Here is a 21993-nt window from a genome sequence, read left to right on the forward strand (position 1 = left end):
GAAAATAAAACAAATAGACTGGAAGTCTTCCTGAAATCTTTAGTAGCTTCTACATAATATTTCAAAGTTCTTACCACATCCAAAGAATGTAAGGATCTTTCCAAAGAATTCTTAGGATTAGGACGCAAGGAAGGGACAACAATTTCTCTATTAATGTTGTTAGAATTCACAACCTTAGGTAAAAAATTGAAAAGAAGTCTGCAAAACTGCCTTATCCTGATGAAAAATCAGAAAAGGAGACTCACAAGAAAGAGCAGATAGCTCAGAAACTCTTCTAGCAGAAGAGATAGCCAAAAGGAACAACACTTTCCAAGAAAGTAGTTTAATGTCCAAAGAATGCATAGGCTCAAATGGAGGAGCCTGTAAAGCCTTCAGAACCAAATTAAGACTCCAAGGAGGAGAAATTGATTTAATGACAGGCTTAATACAAACTAAAGCCTGTACAAAACAGTGAATACCAGGAAGTATAGCAATCTTTCTGTGAAATAAAACAGAAAGAGCGGAGATTTGACCTTTCAAGGAACTTGCAGACAAACCCTTATCCAAACCATCCTGAAGGAACTGTAAAATTCTAGGAATTCTAAAAGAATGCCAGGAGAATTTATGAGAAGAACACCATGAAATGTAAGTCTTCCAAACTCTATAATAAATCTTTCTAGAGACAGATTTACGAGCTTGTAACATAGTATTAATCACTGAGTCAGAGAAATCTCTATGACTTAGAACTAAGCGTTCAATTTCCATGCCTTCAAATTTAATGATTTGAGATCCTGATGGAAAAACGGACCTTGAGATAGTAGGTCCGGCCGTAACGGAAGTGGCCAAGGTGGGCAACTGGACATCTGAACCAGATCTGCATACCAAAACCTGTGTGGCCATGCTGGAGCCACCAGCAACACAAAAGACTGTTCCATGATGATTTTGGAGATCACTCTTGGAAGGAGAACTAGAGGCGGGAAGATGTAAGCAGGATGATAACACCAAGGAAGTGTCAGTGCATCCACTGCTTCCGCCTGAACATCCCTGGAACTGGACAGGTATCTGGGAAGTTTCTTGTTTAGATGAGAGGCCATGAGATCTATCTCTGGAAGACCCCACATCTGAACAATCTGAGAAAACACATCTGGATGGAGAGACCACTCCCCTGGATGTAAAGTCTGGCGGCTGAGATAATCCGCCTCCCAAATGTCTACACCTGGGATATGCACCACAGAGATTAGACAGGAGCTGGATTCCGCCCAAGCAAGTATCCGAGATACTTCTTTCATAGCTTGGGGACTGTGAGTCCCACCCTGATGATTGACATAAGCCACAGTTGTGATATTGTCTGTCTGAAAACAAATGAACGGTTCTCTCTTTAGCAGAGGCCAAAACTGAAGAGCCCTGAGAATTGCACAGAGTTCTAAAATATTTATTGGTAATCTCGCCTCTTGAGACTTCCAAACCCCTTGTGTTGTCAGAGATCCCCAAACAGCTCCCCAACCTGAAAGACTCGCATCTGTTGAGATCACAATCCAGGTTGGCCGAACAAAAGAAGCCCCTTGAACCAAACGATGGTGATCTATCCACCATAGAAAAGATAGAGGTCATTTCAACACTCTTTGCATCTAGTGCTTTTACAATTAGCGCTTCACCTGACCCCCTGTTCATTAGTAGTCAATTTATAGTATGTACTGTGTTCCCAGAGTATTATAGTCCCCTCCCTCTCCAGTGGTATTATATACTTATCCCTGCTATTTGAAAACTAGATAATATCTGATAAGTCTCTAAGCTGCTCCAGCGCTACCCTATACTTTGTTTGATCTATCCACCATGTCAGAGAGTGTCGTACAAAAAGATTCAAGGATATTAATTGTGATATCTTTGTATAATCCCTGCACCATTGATTCAGCATGCAAAGCTGTAGAGGTCTCATGTGAAAACGAGCAAAGGGGATCGCGTCCGATGCTGTAGTCATGAGACCTAAAACTTCCATGCACATAGCCACTGAAGGGAATGACTGAGACTGAAGGTGCGGGCATGTCTGTTAGAGACAGAGTCATGGACACTGAATCTATCTGGAAGCCAAAAAAGGTGACCCTTGCCTGAGGAATCAAGAAACTTTTTGGTAAATTGATCCTCCAACCATGTTTCTGAAGAAACAACACTAGTTGATTCGTGTAAGATTCTGCAGTATGTAAAGACTGAGCTAGTACCAAGATATCGTCCAAATAAGGAAACACCGCAATACCCTGTTCTCTGATTACAGGTAGTAGGGCACCCAGAACCTTTGAAAAGATTCTTGGAGCTGTTGCTAGGCCAAATGGAAGAGCAACAAATTGTTAATGCTTGTCTAGAAAAGAGAATCTCAGAAACTGATAGTGTTCTGGATGAATCGGAATATGAAGGTATGCATCCTGCAAGTCTATTGTGGACATATAATGTCCTTGCTGAACAAAAGGCAGAATAGTCCTTATAGTCACCATCTTGAAAGTTGGTACTCTTACATAACGATTCAAATTTTTCAGATCCAGAACTGGTCTGAATAAATTTTCTTTCTTTGGTACAATGAATAGGTTTGAATAAAACCCCAAACCTTGTTCCTGAGGAGGAACTGGCATGATTACCCCTGAAGACTCCAGGTGTGAAACACACTTCAGAAAAGCCTGAGCTTTTACTGGATTTACAGGGATGCGTGAGAGAAAAAATCTTCTCACAGGAGGTCTTACTTTGAATCCTATTCGATACCCCTGAGAGACAATGCTCTGAATCCAATGATTTTGGACATATTTTATCCAAAAATCCTTGAAAAACCTTAATCTGCCCCCTACCAGCTGAGCTGGAATGAGGGCCGCACCTTCATGCGGACTTAGGGGCTGACATTGGTTTCCTAAATGGCTTGGATTTATTCCAATTTGAGGAAGGCTTCCAATTGGAAGCAGATTCCTTGGGGGGAGGATTGAGTTTTTGTTCCTTATTCTGACGAAAGGAACGGAAACAGTTAGAAGCCTTAGATTTACCCTTAGGTTTTTTATCCTGAGGCAGAAAACCTCCTTTTCCCCCAGTGATAGTTGAAATAATAGAATCCAACTGAGAACCAAATAAATTATTACCTTGGAAAGAAAGAGATAGTAATCTAGATTTAGATGTCATATCAGCATTCCAAGACTTAAGCCACAAAGCTCTTCTAGCTAATACAGCTAAAGACATGGATCTAACATCAATTTTGATAATATCAAAACTGGCATCACAAATAAAATGATTAGCATGTTGCAGTAAGCGAATAATGCTAGATATGTCAGAATCCAATTCATGTTGCGCTAAATTTTCCAACCAGAAATTTGATGCAGCCGCAACATCAGCCAAAGAAATAGCAGGTCTGAGAAGATGACCTGAATATAAATAGGCCTTCCTTAGATAAGATTCAAGCTTCCTATCTAAAGGATCCTTAAAGGAAGCACTATCTTCCATAGGAATAGTGGTACGTTTAGCAAGAGTAGAAATAGCCCCATCAACTTTGGGGATTTTTTCCCAAAACTCTATAGATTTTGCTGGTAAAGGATACAATTTTTTAAACCTTGAAGAAGGAATAAAAGAAGTACCTGGCTTATTCCATTCCCTAGAAATCATATCAGAAATAGCCTCAGGAATGGGAAAAACCCCTGGACAAACCAAAGGAGGTTTAAAAACAGCATTTAAACGTTTATTAGACTGAACGTCAATAGGACTGGTTACCTCAATATCCAAAGTAATTAACACTTCTTTTAATAAAGAACGCATATACTCTATTTTAAATAAATAAGTAGATTTGTCAGTGTCAATGTCTGAGGAAGGATCTTCTGAATCAGATAGATCCTCATCAGAAGAGGATAAATTATTATGTTGTTGGTCATTTGAAATTTCATCAGCTAAATGAGAAGTTTTAAAAGACCTTTTACGTTTATTAGAAGGTGGAAATGCAGACAAAGCCTTCATAATAGAATCAGAAACAAATTCTTTAAAATTTACAGGTATATCATGTACATTAGAAGTTGAAGGAACTGCAACTGGCAATGTACTATTACTGATGGAAACACTATATGCATGTAAAAGTTTATCATGACAACTATTACAAATGACATTCGGTGGAATAATTTCTACAATTTTACAACAAATGCACTTAGCTTTGGTAGAACCGATGTCAGACAGCAATGTTCCAGCAGAAACTTCTGAGGCAGGATCAGATTGGGACATCTTGCACAATGTAAGAGAAAAAACAACATATAAAGCAAAATTATCTATTTCCTTATATGACAGTTTCAGGAATGGGAAAAAATGCAATAGCATAGGCCTCTAATAGCAAAAAGCAAGAGGCAAACATACAAGGGGTATTGAAATAATGAAAAAAATTTGGCGCCAAGTATGACACACAACGTAACGTAAACTTTTTTGGCGCCCAAAATAACCGGAAATGACACACTCGCGTCACTAATAATGCCGCCGTGTGAAAGGTCTTGGCGTCACGTATGACGCCGGAAATGACGAAGTTGCGTCATAAACGTCTTTTTTCGTGCCAAAAAAAAATTTCGCGCCAAGAATGACGCAATAAAGTTTAGCATTTGACGCACCCGCGGGCCTAATACCCGCAATAGCAAAAAGTAGTCAATTGAAAAAAAGCGTAAACCCCAGGTAAGAAATAAATTTCTTAAAATGTTTAAATTCCCCAAATATGAAACTGACAGTCTGCAGAAGGAAATACATGAACCTGACTCATGGCAAATATAAGTACAATACATATATTTAGAACTTTATATAAATGCATAAAGTGCCAAACCATAGCTGAGGTGTCTTAAGTAATAAAAAACATACTTACCAAAAGACACCCATCCACATATAGCAGATAGCCAAACCAGTACTAAAACAGTTATCAGTAGAGGTAATGGTAAATTGAGAGTATATTGTTGATCTGAAAAAGGAGGTAGGAGATGAATCTCTACGACCGATAACAGAGAACCCATGAAATAGACCCCCGTTAGGGAAATCATCGTATTCAATAAGTGATACTCCCTTCACGTCCCTCTGACATTCGCTGTACTCTGAGAGGAATCGGGCTTCAACAATGCTGAGAAGCGCATATCAACTTAGAAATCTTAGCACAAACTTACTTCACCACCTCCACAGGAGGCAAAGTTTGTAAAACTGAATTGTGGGTGTGGTGAGGGGTGTATTTATAGGCATTTTGAGGTTTGGGAAACTTTGCCCCTCCTGGTAGGATTGTATATCCCATATGTCACTAGCTCATGGACTCTTGCCAATTACATGAAAGAAATACCAGACGAAAGAAATACAAATAATCAACACAAACGTGTAATATAATAAATACAAACACTGAATTATATATTCCAATAACTTACTATGGTTTACTATATATTTTTATATTACTTACTATATTTTCTATTTAATATACTTAATTATTTCACAAATACTGAATCTCTTTACAGTAAGATATGGACACAACTCTGAAGTTATTATAAATGAACGCAAAGAAAATGGTTTGTTAAAGCAAATCTTTATGACTGCTCTTGCTTAGGAGGTAAAAATATTTCTGTTTCTCAGGCTTATAACAGACAAACAAATAACCCATTTTAAAAGCTTCCTCTGTATAAGTGAAGTGTACAGTCAGACTTCCCAGCGATACAGCGAGCCTCAGTCTGTCTCTGAATGGGTTACCCAGCCTGTGACACGTGTACACACACGAGGTGCACAATCCCCTACTGAAGGATCACTTCTCACCAAGCTCGTGGTGTTGCGCAAGCAGAAGTCAGCTTAAGGAGGGTATTATGTGGCTGACCTGACGGCGCACATTCCCAAGAATGAAACCAAGAGACATAAATAAAACAAAAGCACAACAGTCTCCTGAAAAATAAAGGAAACAACATGTATTTTATACTGTTACATGTTATGCACTAAATCTATGGAATTATTAACCCCTTGGTTGCCAGACAGGTTTTTTTCTTGTATATTTATCTCTTTATTTAAGTTCTGTATATTAAAGTCATAGGGGCCGTATTATCAAGCTCTGAATGCCCTGGCTCGCCAGAAACACAAGTTATGAAGCAGCGGTCTAAAGACCAATGCGCATTAATCTGTCCGTCTGCTCTGAGGAGGCGGACAGACATTGCCGGAAATTAACCCGATAGAATACGATCGGGTTGATTGACACCCCCTGCAAGCGGCTGATTGGCCGCGAATCTGCAGGGGGCGGCATTGCACCAGCAATTCACAAGAACTGCTGGTGCAATGATAAATGCCGACAGCGTATGCAGACATGAGCCGCAATATCGGATCATGTCCGCTCGTACCTTCTTAAATATGCCCCATAAAGTTGTGCTTATGCATGACAGATACCTATAGAATAACAATACTACACTGTCATGTGAAACAGAAAGACTTTAAAAGCATGTATCATGCAAATATTATTTAATAGGGTCATCAGATCCAGGACTCATATGCATTAGTGACAAAATGTCATCATGTGTTTGAAAGAGCAGCATAATATATTTAAAAAATGTGTTGCACAACAAAATTTTAAGTTTTCTTTTTTTAAAGGGACAGTCAAGTCCAACATAAACTTTCATAATTCAAATAGGGCATGCAATTTTAAACAACTTTCTAATGTAATTTTATCACCAGTTTTGCTTTGTTCTCTTGGTATTCTTAGTTGAAAGCTAAACCTAGGTATGCTCATATGCTAATTTCTTAGACCTTGAAGGCCGCCTCTTATCTGAATGCATTTTGACAGCTTTTCACCACTAGAGGGCATTAGCTCATGTGTGCCATAATGATAAGATTGTGCTCACGCACGTGAAGTTACCTAGCAATCAGCACTGATTGGCTAAAATGCAAGTCTGTCAAAAGAACTGAAATAAGGGGGCAGCCTGCAGAGGCTTAGATACAAGGTAATCACAGAAGGAGTGTATTATTACAACTGTGTTGGTTATGCAAAACAGAGGAATAATCTTTTTAAACAACAAAAATTCTGGTGTTGACTGTCCATTTAAATGACATTGAAACAGGAAATGGGTGTTTGTGCACAACTCTTTATTGGCTAATAAGGAATCTCAGACATTTGTGTTGGAGGAAACCAAGCATAATTTGAATTATAAAACCGATTTTTCTTGTTGTCATTGTGATTTTCACTTAACCCACTCACTTCCAGAGAAGCCTGCACCCACTTTGTAGCAATACACCACAGTCTCACTGTAGTAATCAAAGGGTTAATATCCTGCTGCAATACTCAATATCTCTGGACCTTCCCCTCACACTTCACTTACCTTCATCTCCATCATCTCCAAAGGGATAAAAGAGAGCCACTGCCAGATTAATGAATACTGCCAGGTTGAATGAGATGCTGCCCCAAAGGGAGATGTGTCTGGAGAACCAGAAGAGAGCAGGGTTATCTGCAGAGAGGAATAAAAGACACAACGTGAGCAGAGCGGAATGGTCACTTATAATAGAACACATAGATCATACAGCAGATGCACTCACCAAGTCTCATGTAAAGTGACATTTATAAAATCGTACAAACTAGATCATAGAACAGCACATCTGCAAATCCAAACAAATCTGTTTTTACCCAGAAAACCTCTGTGGTGTTTGCACTGAAGCACATGATTCTGGGTAATAATAACTTAAGAATAATGCATCTTTTGCTACTAACTTTCTTTTTAAACATGGACTCCCTAATGCCAATCCAGAACTGCATCAGGTAGCTTTAACTCATCCCAGGTACAGAAAGGTACAGCAAAGGAGGTCATATGTAGGCAGCTGTTTCTGTCCCGCTGAACCTCCCTATCACATGATAGGCAAAGAAACTGGTATGTGGCATCAAAATCAGTATTAAAACAAATTACAGATGGAAAACCCTTTATCCAAACTGCTTGGGACCGGAAAAGGATTTGGATAATCGTTATATATTTGCATCTGTAAATGAGACAGTTTAAAGAGGGGATAGAACCAAGTGTAAATAACAATATCATATGTCATTTAGGCAATATTTACATGTCATAATACAGCTTATGCATGCTACGTAAAGGTAGTTTTATATCATGTTTATACACAGCACCCTCAGACAGACAGTAAAGTAATCAGACAGGTAATATTTATATGTTATATAATACAGCTTATACATGTAACCTAAAGGTAGTTTTATATCATATTTATACACAGCACCCTCAGACAATCAGTACAGTAATCAGACAGTAATATTTATATGTTATATAATACAGCTTATACATGTAACCTACAGGTAGTTTTATATCATGTTTATACACAGCACCCTCAGACAGACAGTACAGTACTGTAATCAGACAGGTATTATTTATATGTTATGTAATACAGCTTATACATGTAACCTAAAGGTAGTTTTATATCATGTTTATACACAGCACCCTCAGACAGACAGACAGTACTGTAATCAGACAGGTAATATTTATATGTTATATAATACAGCTTATACATGTAACCTAAAGGTAGTTTTATATCATGTTTATACACAGCACACTCAGACAGACAGTACTGTAATCAGACAGGTAATAATTATATGTTATATAATACAGCTTATACATGTAATCTAAAGGTAGTTTTATATCATGTTTATACACAGCACACTCAGACAGACAGTACAGTAATCAGACAGGTAATATTTATATGTTATATAATACAGCTTATACATGTAATCTAAAGGTAGTTTTATATCATGTTTATACACAGCACCCTCAGACAGACAGACAGTAATCAGACAGGTAATATTTATATGTTATATAATACAGCTTATACATGTAACCTAAAGGTAGTTTTATATCATTTTTATACACAGCACCCTCAGACAGACAGTACAGTAATCAGACAGTAATATTTATATGTTTATATAATACAGCTTATACATGTAACCTAAAGGTAGTTTTATATCATGTTTATACACAGCATCCTCAGACAGACAGTACTGTAATCAGACAGGTAATATTTATATGTTATATAATACAGCTTATACATGTAACCTAAAGGTAGTTTTATATCATGTTTATACACAGCACACTCAGACAGACAGTACAGTAATCAGACAGGTAATATTTATATGTTATATAATACAGCTTATACATGTAACCTAAAGGTAGTTTTATATCATGTTTATATACAGCACCCTCAGACAGACAGTACAGTAATCAGACGGTAATATTTATATGTTATATAATACAACTTATACATGTAACCTAAAGGTAGTTTTATATCATGTTTATACACAGCACCCTCAGACAGACAGTACAGTAATCACACAGTAATATTTATATGTTATATAATACAGCTTATACATGTAACCTAAAGGTAGTTTTATATCATGTTTATACACAGCACCCTCAGACAGACAGTACAGTAATCACACAGTAATATTTATATGTTATATAATACAGCTTATACATGTAACTAAAGGTAGTTTTATATCATGTTTATACACAGCACCCTCAGCAGACAGTACTGTAATCAGACAGGTAATATTTATATGTTATATAATACAGCTTATACATGTAACCTAAATGTAGTTTTATATCATGTTTATACACAGCACCCTCAGACAGACAGTACTGTAATCAGACAGTAATATTTATATGTTATATAATACAGCTTATACATGTAACCTAAAGGTAGTTTTATATCATGTTTATACACAGCACCCTCAGACAGACAGTACTGTAATCTGACAGTAATATTTATATGTTATATAAAACAGCTTATACATGTAACTTAAAGGTAGTTTTATATCATGTTTATACACAGCACCCTCAGACAGACAGTACAGTAATCAGACAGGTAATATTTATATGTTATATAATACAGCTTATACATGTAACCTAAAGGTAGTTTTATATCATGTTTATACACAGCACCCTCAGACAGACAGTACAGTACAGTAATCAGACAGGTAATATTTATAGGTTATATAATATAGCTTATATATGTAACCTAAAGGTAGTTTTATATCATGTTTATATACAGCACCCTCAGACAGACAGTACTGTACTGTACTGTAATCAGATGGGTAATATTTATATGTTATATAATACAGCTTATACATGTAATCTAAAGGTAGTTTTATATCATGTTTATACACAGTACCCTCAGACAGACAGTACTGTAATCAGTCAGGTAATATTTATATGTTATATAATACAGCTTATACATGTAACCTAAAGGTAGTTTTATATCATGTTTATACACAGCACCCTCAGACAGTACTGTAATCAGACAGGTAATATTTATATGTTATATAATACAGCTTATACATGTAACCTAAAGGTAGTTTTATATCATGTTTATACACAGCACCCTCAGACAGTACTGTAATCAGACAGGTAATATGTATATGTTATATAATACAACTTATACATGTAACCTATAGGTAGTTTTATATCATGTTTATACACAGCACCCTCAGACAGAAAGTACTGTACTGTAATCAGACAGGTAATATTTATATGTTATATAATACAGCTTATACATGTAACCTAAAGGTAGTTTTATATCATGTTTATACATAGCACCCTCAGACAGACAGTACTGTACTGTAATCAGACAGGTAATATTTATATGTTATATAATACAACTTATACATGTAACCTAAAGGTAGTTTTATATCATGTTTATACACAGCACCCTCAGACAGACAGTACAGTAATCAGACAGGTAATATTTATATGTTATATAATACAGCTTATACATGTAACCTAAAGGTAGTTTTATATCATGTTTATACACAGCACCCTCAGACAGACAGTACAGTACAGTAATCAGACAGGTAATATTTATAGGTTATATAATATAGCTTATATATGTAACCTAAAGGTAGTTTTATATCATGTTTATATACAGCACCCTCAGACAGACAGTACTGTACTGTACTGTAATCAGATGGGTAATATTTATATGTTATATAATACAGCTTATACATGTAATCTAAAGGTAGTTTTATATCATGTTTATACACAGTACCCTCAGACAGACAGTACTGTAATCAGTCAGGTAATATTTATATGTTATATAATACAGCTTATACATGTAACCTAAAGGTAGTTTTATATCATGTTTATACACAGCACCCTCAGACAGTACTGTAATCAGACAGGTAATATTTATATGTTATATAATACAGCTTATACATGTAACCTAAAGGTAGTTTTATATCATGTTTATACACAGCACCCTCAGACAGTACTGTAATCAGACAGGTAATATGTATATGTTATATAATACAACTTATACATGTAACCTATAGGTAGTTTTATATCATGTTTATACACAGCACCCTCAGACAGAAAGTACTGTACTGTAATCAGACAGGTAATATTTATATGTTATATAATACAGCTTATACATGTAACCTAAAGGTAGTTTTATATCACGTTTATACATAGCACCCTCAGACAGACAGTACTGTACTGTAATCAGACAGGTAATATTTATATGTTATATAATACAACTTATACATGTAACCTAAAGGTAGTTTTATATCATGTTTATACACAGCACCCTCAGACAGACAGCACTGTACTGTAATCATACAGGTAATATTTATATGTTATATAATACAGCTTATACATGTAATCTAAAGGTAGTTTTATATCATGTTTATACACAGTACCCTCAGACAGACAGTACTGTAATCAGTCAGGTAATATTTATATGTTATATAATACAGCTTATACATGTAACCTAAAGGTAGTTTTATATCATGTTTATACACAGCACCCTCAGACAGACAGTACAGTAATCAGACAGGTAATATGTATATGTTATATAATACAACTTATACATGTAACCTAAAGGTAGTTTTATATCATGTTTATACACAGCACCCTCAGGCAGACAATACAGTACTGTAATCAGACAGGTAATATTTATATGTTATATAATACAGCTTATACATGTAACCTAAAGGTAGATTTATATCATGTTTATACACAGCACCCTCAGACAGAAATTACTGTAATCAGACAGGTAATATTTATATGTTATATAATACAGCTTATACATGTAACCTAAAGGTAGTTTTATATCATGTTTATACACAGCACCCTCAGACAGACAGTACAGTAATCAGACAGGTAATATGTATATGTTATATAATACAACTTATACATGTAACCTAAAGGTAGATTTATATCATGTTTATACACAGCACCCTCAGACAGACAGACAGACAGTACAGTAATCAGACAGGTAATATTTATATGTTATATAATACAGCTTATACATGTAACCTAAAGGTAGTTTTATATCATGTTTATACACAGGACCCTCAGACAGACAGTACAGTAATCAGACAGTTAATATTTAAATGTTATATAATACAGCTTATACATGTAACCTACAGGTAGTTTTATATCATCTTTATACACAGCACCCTCAGACAGACAGTACAGTACAGTAATCAGACAGGTAATATTTATATGTTATATAATACAGCTTATACATGTAACCTAAAGGTAGTTTTATATCATGTTTATACACAGCACCCTCAGACAGACAGTACAGTAATCAGACAGTTAATATTTAAATGTTATATAATACAGCTTATACATTTAACCTAAAGGTAGTTTTATATCATGTTTATACACAGCACCCTCAGTCAGACAGTACTGTAATCAGACAGTAATATTTATATGTTATATAATAAAGCTTATACATGTAACCTAAAGGTAGTTTTATATCATGTTTATACACAACACCCTCAGACAGACAGTACTGTAATCAGACAGTAATATTTATATGTTATATAATACAGCTTATACATGTAACCTAAAGGTAGTTTTATATCATGTTTATACACAGCACCCTCAGACAGTACAGTACAGTAATCAGACAGTAATATTTATATGTTATATAATACAGCTTATACATGTAACCTAAAGGTAGTTTTATATCATGTTTATACACAGCACCCTCAGACAGACAGTGCAGTAATCATACAGGTAATATTTATATGTTATATAATACAGCTTATACATGTTACCTAAAGGTAGTTTTATATCATGTTTATACACAGCACCCTCAGACAGACAGACAGTACTGTAATCAGACAGTAATATTTATATGTTATATAAAACAGCTTATACATGTAACTTAAAGGTAGTTTTATATCATGTTTATACACAGCACCCTCAGACAGACAGTACAGTACTGTAATCAGATGGGTAATATTTATATGTTATATAATACAGCTTATACATGTAACCTAAAGGTAGTTTTATATCATGTTTATACACAGCACCCTCAGACAGTACTGTAATCAGACAGGTAATATTTATATGTTATATAATACAGCTTATACATGTAACCTAAAGGTAGTTTTATATCATGTTTATACACAGCACCCTCAGACAGTACTGTAATCAGACAGGTAATATTTATATGTTATATAATACAGCTTATACATGTAACCTAAAGGTAGTTTTATATCATGTTTATACACAGCACCCTCAGACAGACAGTACAGTACTGTAATCAGATGGGTAATATTTATATGTTATATAATGCAGCTTATACATGTAACTTAAAGGTAGTTTTATATCATGTTTATATACAGCACCCTCAGACAGACAGTACTGTAATCAGATGGGTAATATTTATATGTTATATAATACAGCTTATACATGTAACCTAAAGGTAGTTTTATATCATGTTTATACACAGCACCCTCAGACAGACAGTAGTGTAATCAGACAGGTAATATTTATATGTTATATAATACAGCTTATACATGTAACCTAAAGGTAGTTTTATATCATGTTTATACAGAGCACCCTCAGACAGACAGTACAGTAATCAGACAGTAATATTTATATGTTATATAATACAGCTTATACATGTAACCTAAAGGTAGTTTTATATCATGTTTATACACAGCACCCTCAGACAGACAGTATTGTAATCTGACAGTAATATTTATATGTTATATAATACAGCTTATACATGTAACCTAAAGGTAGTTTTATATCATGTTTATACACAGCACCCTCAGACAGACAGTACAGTAATCAAACAGGTAATATTTATATGTTATATAATACAGCTTATACATGTAACCTAAAGGTAGTTTTATATAATGTTTATACACAGCACCCTCAGACAGACAGTACTGTAATCAGACAGTAATATTTATATGTTATATAATACAGCTTATACATGTAACCTAAAGGTAGTTTTATATCATGTTTATACACAGCACCCTCAGACAGACAGTACAGTAATCAGACAGGTAATATGTATATGTTATATAATACAGCCAGTGGCATCACTAGGGGGGGGCGGGCCGCACCCGGGTGACACCCACCAGGGGGTGACACCCACCAGGGGGTGACACCAAAAAAAAATTTTTTTTTTTTTTTTTTTTTTTAATTTTATTGAAATTCAAAGAAATACAATGTTGAGATGCATAGATTTTTTTTTTATTAGAGGGGCTGGCATTTGTGAACATTGGTGGGACTGGGGAATATGTAGACACACAATTTTTTTGCCCCTTGAGCCAGTGCTGCAATTTCAACAAATAGTTTTCCCGGCTGCTTTTACTTGTTTGTACTTTGCTTCTCCCCTGCCCAATTTCGCTATGAATGTTGTGGGCATGCCGTGGGGCTTGCAAAGTTGCGCTGCTAGCCTAAACCTGCCTGCCTATCTGTGCTCACTGCTCAGTGACATGTGGAGCAGTGGAGTCACTCACTGCTGTGCTGTCTCTCTAAACGGGAACTGGCAAATCATGAGGGGATGCCTGGCACCTGACCGCATGACTGTTTGACACTGTCTTTAAAGTGAAGGAGCCACGTATGATGCCCACCAGACCATTACGGTTACGGTACACTAAGTGCACACTGAACAGGTAGGAGGGCGGGCGGGGGTCTGGGGGTGGGCAGAGTGCAGAGGTGATTGGCCATAAGAAGCGGTAGGCACGCGGCCCGGGGCTGTGCACTGACAGGCTTGGAACAGAGTCAGAGAGCAGAATTTTCATAGTTCTGTTTATCTTTCATTTGATGCTCTGCTGAGCCAGGGAGCAGCTCTAGGCATGAGCTTTATAATTAATGCAGTGCAGTTTACATATTTTGTGTGTGTGTGTCTGAGTTTTTGTGTGTGTGTGTGTGTCTCAGTGCTTTTGTGTGTGTGTTTTTGTGTGTGTGTCTGAGTGTGTTTCAGAGTGTTTGTGTGTGCATCTGAGTATGTTTTAAGTGTGTCTGAGTGTTTGTATGTGTGTTTGCCTGTGTTTTTGTGTGTGTCTGCTTTCTGGGGGGGGGTGACACCATAACTTACCGCACCGGGTGACACCAACCCTAGTGACGCCACTGAATACAGCTTATACATGTAACCTACAGGTAGTTTTATATCATGTTTATACACAGCACTCTCAGACAGACAGTACAGTACTGTAATCAGACAGGTAATATTTATATGTTATATAATACAGCTTATACATGTAACCTAAAGGTAGTTTTATATCATGTTTATATACAGCACCCTCAGACAGACAGTACAGTAATCAGACAGTATTATTTATATGTTATGTAATACAGCTTATACATGTAACCTAAAGGTAGTTTTATATCATGTTTATACACAGCACCCTCAGACAGACAGTACAGTAATCAGTCAGGTAATATTTATATGTTATATAATACAGCTTATACATGTAACCTAAAGGTAGTTTTATATCATGTTTATACACAGCACCCTCAGACAGACAGTACAGTAATCAGACAGGTAATATTTATATGTTATATAATACAGCTTATACATGTAACCTAAAGGTAGTTTTATATCATGTTTATACACAGCACCCTCAGACAGACAGTGCAGTAATCAGACAGGAATATTTATGTTATATAATACAGCTTATACATGTAACCTAAAGGTAGTTTTATATCATGTTTATACACAGCACCCTCAGACAGACAGTACTGTAATCAGACAGGTAATATTTATATGTTATATAATACAGCTTATACATGTAACCTAAAGGTAGTTTTATATCATGTTTATATACAGCACCCTCAGACAGACAGTACAGTAATCAGACAGTATTATTTATATGTTATGTAATACAGCTTATACATGTAACCTAAAGGTAGTTTTATATCATGTTTATACACAGCACCCTCAGACAGACAGTACAGTAATCAGACAGGTAATATTTATATGTTATATAATACAGCTTATACATGTAACCTAAAGGTAGTTTTATATCATGTTTATACACAGCACCCTCAGACAGACAGTACTGTACTCAGACAGTAATATTTATATGTTATGTAATACAGCTTATACATGTAACCTAAAGGTAGTTTTATATCATTTTTATACACAACACCCTCAGACAGACAGTACAGTACTGTTATCAGATGGGTAATATTTATATGTTATATAATACAGCTTATACAGGGAGTGCAGAATTATTAGGCAAGTTGTATTTTTGAGGATTAATTTTATTATTGAACAACAACCATGTTCTCAATGAACCCAAAAAAACTCATTAATATCAAAGCTGAATATTTTTGGAAGTAGTTTTTAGTTTGTTTTTAGTTTTAGCTATTTTAGGGGGATATCTGTGTGTGCAGGTGACTATTACTGTGCATAATTATTAGGCAACTTAACAAAAAACAAATATATACCCATTTCAATTATTTATTTTTACCAGTGAAACCAATATAACATCTCAACATTCACAAATATACATTTCTGACATTCAAAAACAAAACAAAAACAAATCAGTGACCAATATAGCCACCTTTCTTTGCAAGGACACTCAAAAGCCTGCCATCCATGGATTCTGTCATTGTTTTGATCTGTTCACCATCAACATTGCGTGCAGCAGCAACCACAGCCTCCCAGACACTGTTCAGAGAGGTGTACTGTTTTCCCTCCTTGTAAATCTCACATTTGATGATGGACCACAGGTTCTCAATGGGGTTCAGATCAGGTGAACAAGGAGGCCATGTCATTAGATTTTCTTCTTTTATACCCTTTCTTGCCAGCCACGCTGTGGAGTACTTGGACGCGTGTGATGGAGCATTGTCCTGCATGAAAATCATGTTTTTCTTGAAGGATGCAGACTTCTTCCTGTACCACTGCTTGAAGAAGGTGTCTTCCAGAAACTGGCAGTAGGACTGGGAGTTGAGCTTGACTCCATCCTCAACCCGAAAAGGCCCCACAAGCTCATCTTTGATGATACCAGCCCAAACCAGTACTCCACCTCCACCTTGCTGGCGTCTGAGTCGGACTGGAGCTCTCTGCCCTTTACCAATCCAGCCACGGCCCATCCATCTGGCCCATCAAGGCTCACTCTCATTTCATCAGTCCATAAAACCTTAGAAAAAGCAGTCTTGAGATATTTCTTGGCCCAATCTTGATGTTTCAGCTTGTGTGTCTTGTTCAGTGGTGGTCATCTTTCAGCCTTTCTTACCTTGGCCATGTCTCTGAGTATTGCACACCTTGTGCTTTTGGGCACTCCAGTGATGTTGCAGCTCTGAAATATCGCCAAACTGGTGGCAAGTGGCATCTTGGCAGCTGCACGCTTGACTTTTCTCAGTTCATGGGCAGTTATTTTGCGCCTTGGTTTTTCCACACGCTTCTTGCGACCCTGTTGACTATTTTGAATGAAACGCTTGATTGTTCGATGATCACGCTTCAGAAGCTTTACAATTTTAAGAGTGCTGCATCCCTCTGCAAGATATCTCACTATTTTTGACTTTTCTGAGCCTGTCAAGTCCTTCTTTTGACCCATTTTGCCAAAGGAAAGGAAGTTGCCTAATAATTATGCACACCTGATATAGGGTGTTGATGTCATTAGACCACACCCCTTCTCATTACAGAGATGCACATCACCTAATATGCTTAATTGGTAGTAGGCTTTCGAGCCTATACAGCTTGGAGTAAGACAACATGCATAAAGAGGATGATGTGGTCAAAATACTAATTTGCCTAATAATTCTGCACTCCCTGTACATGTAACCTAAAGGTAGTTTTATATCATGTTTATACACAGCACCCTCAGACAGACTTATGCTTATCCCAGGCATTAGTTAGTATATAGGATAGCCTTGTGCTTATCCGGGGCATTAGTAAGTACGTAGGATAGCCTTATGCTTATCCCAGGAATTAGTTAATATGTAGGATAGCCTTATGCTTATCCTAGGCATTAGTTAGTACGTAGGGTAGCCTTATGTTTATCGCAGGTATTAGTTAGTACATAGGTAAGCCTTATGTGTATCCCAGTCATTAGTTAGTATGTAGGATAGCCTTATGTTTATCCCAGCATTAGTTAGTACGTAGGATACAATGTTGGATATATAGGATATACATTGTTTCTTTCATTAAGACCTATTAGGGGGTCTTCTTTATAGTGTAGCAGGTATACTATCCCAGGCGCTGGACACTTTTTTCTTTGTTGACACTTATACGTAGGATAGCCCTATGCTTATCCCAGGCATTAGTTAGAATGTAGGATAGCCTTATGCTTATCCCAGGCATTAGTTAGTATTTAGTATAGCCTTATGTCTTTCCCAGGCATTAGTTGGTACGTAGGATAGCCTTATGTCTATCCCAGACATTATTTAGTATGTAGAATAGCCTTATGTCTATCCCAGGCATTGGTTAGTATGTAGGATAGCCTTATGCTTACCCCAGACATTAGTTAATACATAGGTAAGCCTTATGTGTATCCTAGTCATTAGTTAGTATGTAGGATAGCCTTATGCTTATCCCAGGCATTAGTTAGTACGTAGGATAGCCTTATGCTTATCCCAGGCCTTAGTTAGTATGTAGGATAGCCTTATGTTTCTCCCAGGCATTAGTTAGTGGGTAACAGATACCTTTTTCACTCTTTTGAAGTTAACACAGATTGGCTAAAATGCAAGTGTGTACAACAGAACTGAGATAAGGGGGAAGTCTGCAGAGGCTTAGATACAAGGTAATCACAGAGGTACAAGTTGTATTAATATAACCGTGTTGATTATGCAAAACTATGAAGTGGGTAATAAAGGGATTATCTATTTTTTTAAACAGAAACAATTTTCAAGTAAACTGGCCCTTTAAAAAAACAAAAAGTATAATGTCATTTGCATTGCAATACTGGAGCCATGCTATTGGTGTCCATGCCACATAAATCGACTGAAATACTGAACAATATTTTGCTGTGTAAGGGTTGTCACTGTCTCGTGCTCAGCCTTTTTTACTTTGTATATTAGTAATTTAAGAAGAGCCTTTTTAATTAAAAAAATAAGTATATGCAACAGTTTGTGGCTCCTGTATTAACATTTCTGCTGCACAGCTGGGTCCTGTGACATACAGTGGGTAGGGAGGGTGTAACCACTTCATCGGCCCATATGTTATATACAGTTAGTAAATCTCTATCTTGAATTAATTAAATTACACTAAAAATCCTTAAAGGAAAATCAAACTCATAACTGAACTGGCCCATAAGTATTAAGTATGTATTATGCATGGCAACAAAAAGCCTGCAATATACGTACTTTTTTTATTTTGCCTGCTTTTACTGTAATTCTATACTGGAAACTAGAGTGCAAAACATTGCAAATGTAGTTAAAACAACAGTTTTAAATGCTTCTAAAACATTTATTTTGTATGCATATCTTCAGCAATGCAGTATATATATATTTTCATAAAGGGTCGGCTGCAGGCGGGTGCAGTAGGTGCAGAGTCATTTTTGATAAAATTCTGGGAGCTGTGGCAAGGCCAAAAGGAAGAGCCACAAACTGAAAATGTTTGACTAGAAAAGCGAATCTCAGAGATTTGTGATGATCCCTGTGAATAGGAACATGAAGATAAGCATCCTTTAGGTCTATGGTCGTCATGAACTGACCTTCCTGAACCAAAAGAAGAATGGACTGAATGGTTTCCATTTTGAAGGACGGCACCCTGAGAAATCTGTTGAGACACTTTAGGTCTAAAATGGGACGAAAAGTTCCCTCCTTCTTGGGAACTACAAACAGATTTGAATAGAATCCTAGACCCTGTTCCTTTACTGGAACTGGAGCAATCACTCCCAGAGAGAAAAGATCCTGAACGCGGTTCAAGAATGCCTCTCTTTATACCTGATCTGCAGATAACCTTGAGAGGTGAAATCTGCCCTGGGAGGGAGAATCTAAGATTGTTTCCCCTTGCTCCAGGACTGACTGGGTCTCCAAGAGAGGAACCGCAGGGCACTGTATGTGACACCATAGAGGCTTGGGACGTTTGAGGAGAGGTCTGCGGCACTGGGTGAACAGCATCATCCTGAGACACATTAGGCTCATAAGGCAATAATTTAATAACTTTGAATAAAAGGACAACTGTCACTTTAAGAAAAACGAAAAAAGCAAAAAACCTTATAAAAAAATAAAAAGTTTGACAACCTCTACACCTCAGCAGTACTGAGGTGCCTACCGCAAATCCAGGAGACTTGAAGAGGACACAGAGACTGCCACACAACTGCATATACACTGAGACAGACTGCAGCAACATCACAGAGACGCCGATCCGTTCCATATAACTGAAACATAAGGATCACATGACCAGCATATCCAGCAAAGCGCAGACAAGAAAAAAAAAGCGCAATTTGAAAAAACAAAACAAAAAACAGAAACCAACATTTGCAAAAACATTTATTTTTTTACAGCACCCGGTCTAATGTGCAAATCCAACATCACATAGTGTCTGCATACTGCCTATAGAATCCTATTCAAAGGATTCCTAAATCACATACATTAAAACTGCAGAAAATAAATAATACATCTTTTAAAAGTGGAAAGTCATCTATACCTAGAAAACAAAAAAGCACTTACCTGCAGTCTAGCTGTCCGGCAGGAAGACAGCTCACAAGGCGTGAAAGGACACAAACACCTAACAGAGACCTGTGGAAAAAAGAAAGAACAGAGTAACCAACTCTGGCTTTCTATACTTAGGGCAGCAAAATGTTAGGAAACAAAGTAAACACCACCTTACGACTTCATAAATGCTTAAAGGGACACTCAGGTTAAATTAAATTTTCATGATTCAGATACAATATGTAATTTTAAACAACTTTCCAATTTACTTCCATTAAAAAAATGTGCACAGTCTTTTATATTTACAATGTTTGTGTCACCAGATCCTACTGAGCATGTGCAAGAATTCACAGACTATACGTATATGCATTTGTGATTGGCTGATTGCTATCACATGGTACAAGGGGAGTGGAAATATACATAACTTTAAAATTTGTTATAAAAAAATCTATTTTTGCTATTGCATTGTCTTGTTATCTTGCATTTGTTGATTATGCAAATCTAATTTGTTGACTGACCACCACTACTCTGCGGCAGAGATTGACATGGACTACGGCTATACCCAAATCCTTGCTTGCAGGGAATACTATCCCCATAAAGAATCTAATTTCTTCAGACACCAAACTTCACCACCTCTATTGACAGAGTCAAGAGAATGACTAGGGATTATGGGAAGGGGAGTGGTATTTAACAAGCGAGAGCCACAGCATTCGGCTGCACCAAACCGGAACTGGAATCAGTGAAAGCCAAAGACGTATACCATACTGGTATATGCCCACAGACTCATGGCCCCTGAACTTCCATAAAGCCAGCTGAATGACCACATATACACAGAAAGCAAAATGTAATGACTCTGTTCCATTACTAGGCCCTAAATACATCAAGTTCAGGGGCCATGGGTCAATGGCATATATCAAGCCTCGGGTTGGCTCTGGTCGGGTTACTGTGGGCATATATCAAGCCTCAGGTTGGCTCTTGCCTGGCTACTGTAGGCATGTACAGTATTAAGCCTCAGGTTGGCTCTGGTCTGGTTACTGTGGGCATATATCAAGCCTCGGGCTCGCTCTGGTCTAGTTACTGTGGGCATATATCAAGCCTCAGGTTGGCTCTGGTCTGGTTACTGTGGGCATATATCAAGCTTCAGGTTGGCTCTGGTCTGGTTACTGTGGGCATATAT

At 36.8% G+C, this 21993-nt stretch overlaps 1 protein-coding gene across 1 annotated transcript in view; it reads right to left on the minus strand.

Moving 5' to 3' along the window:
- ITPR2 (inositol 1,4,5-trisphosphate receptor type 2) overlaps positions 1 to 21993 on the minus strand; it is a 920836-nt gene that overhangs the window by 185993 nt on the left and 712850 nt on the right. Inside the window, exon 40 of the mRNA XM_053719707.1 lies at positions 7293 to 7418. Coding sequence (XP_053575682.1) covers positions 7293 to 7418 — 126 coding nt within the window. The remainder of the gene's footprint in view (positions 1 to 7292; positions 7419 to 21993) is intronic.

This window comes from Bombina bombina, chromosome 6 (genome assembly GCF_027579735.1).
Source record: "Bombina bombina isolate aBomBom1 chromosome 6, aBomBom1.pri, whole genome shotgun sequence".
Lineage (NCBI taxonomy): Eukaryota > Metazoa > Chordata > Amphibia > Anura > Bombinatoridae > Bombina > Bombina bombina.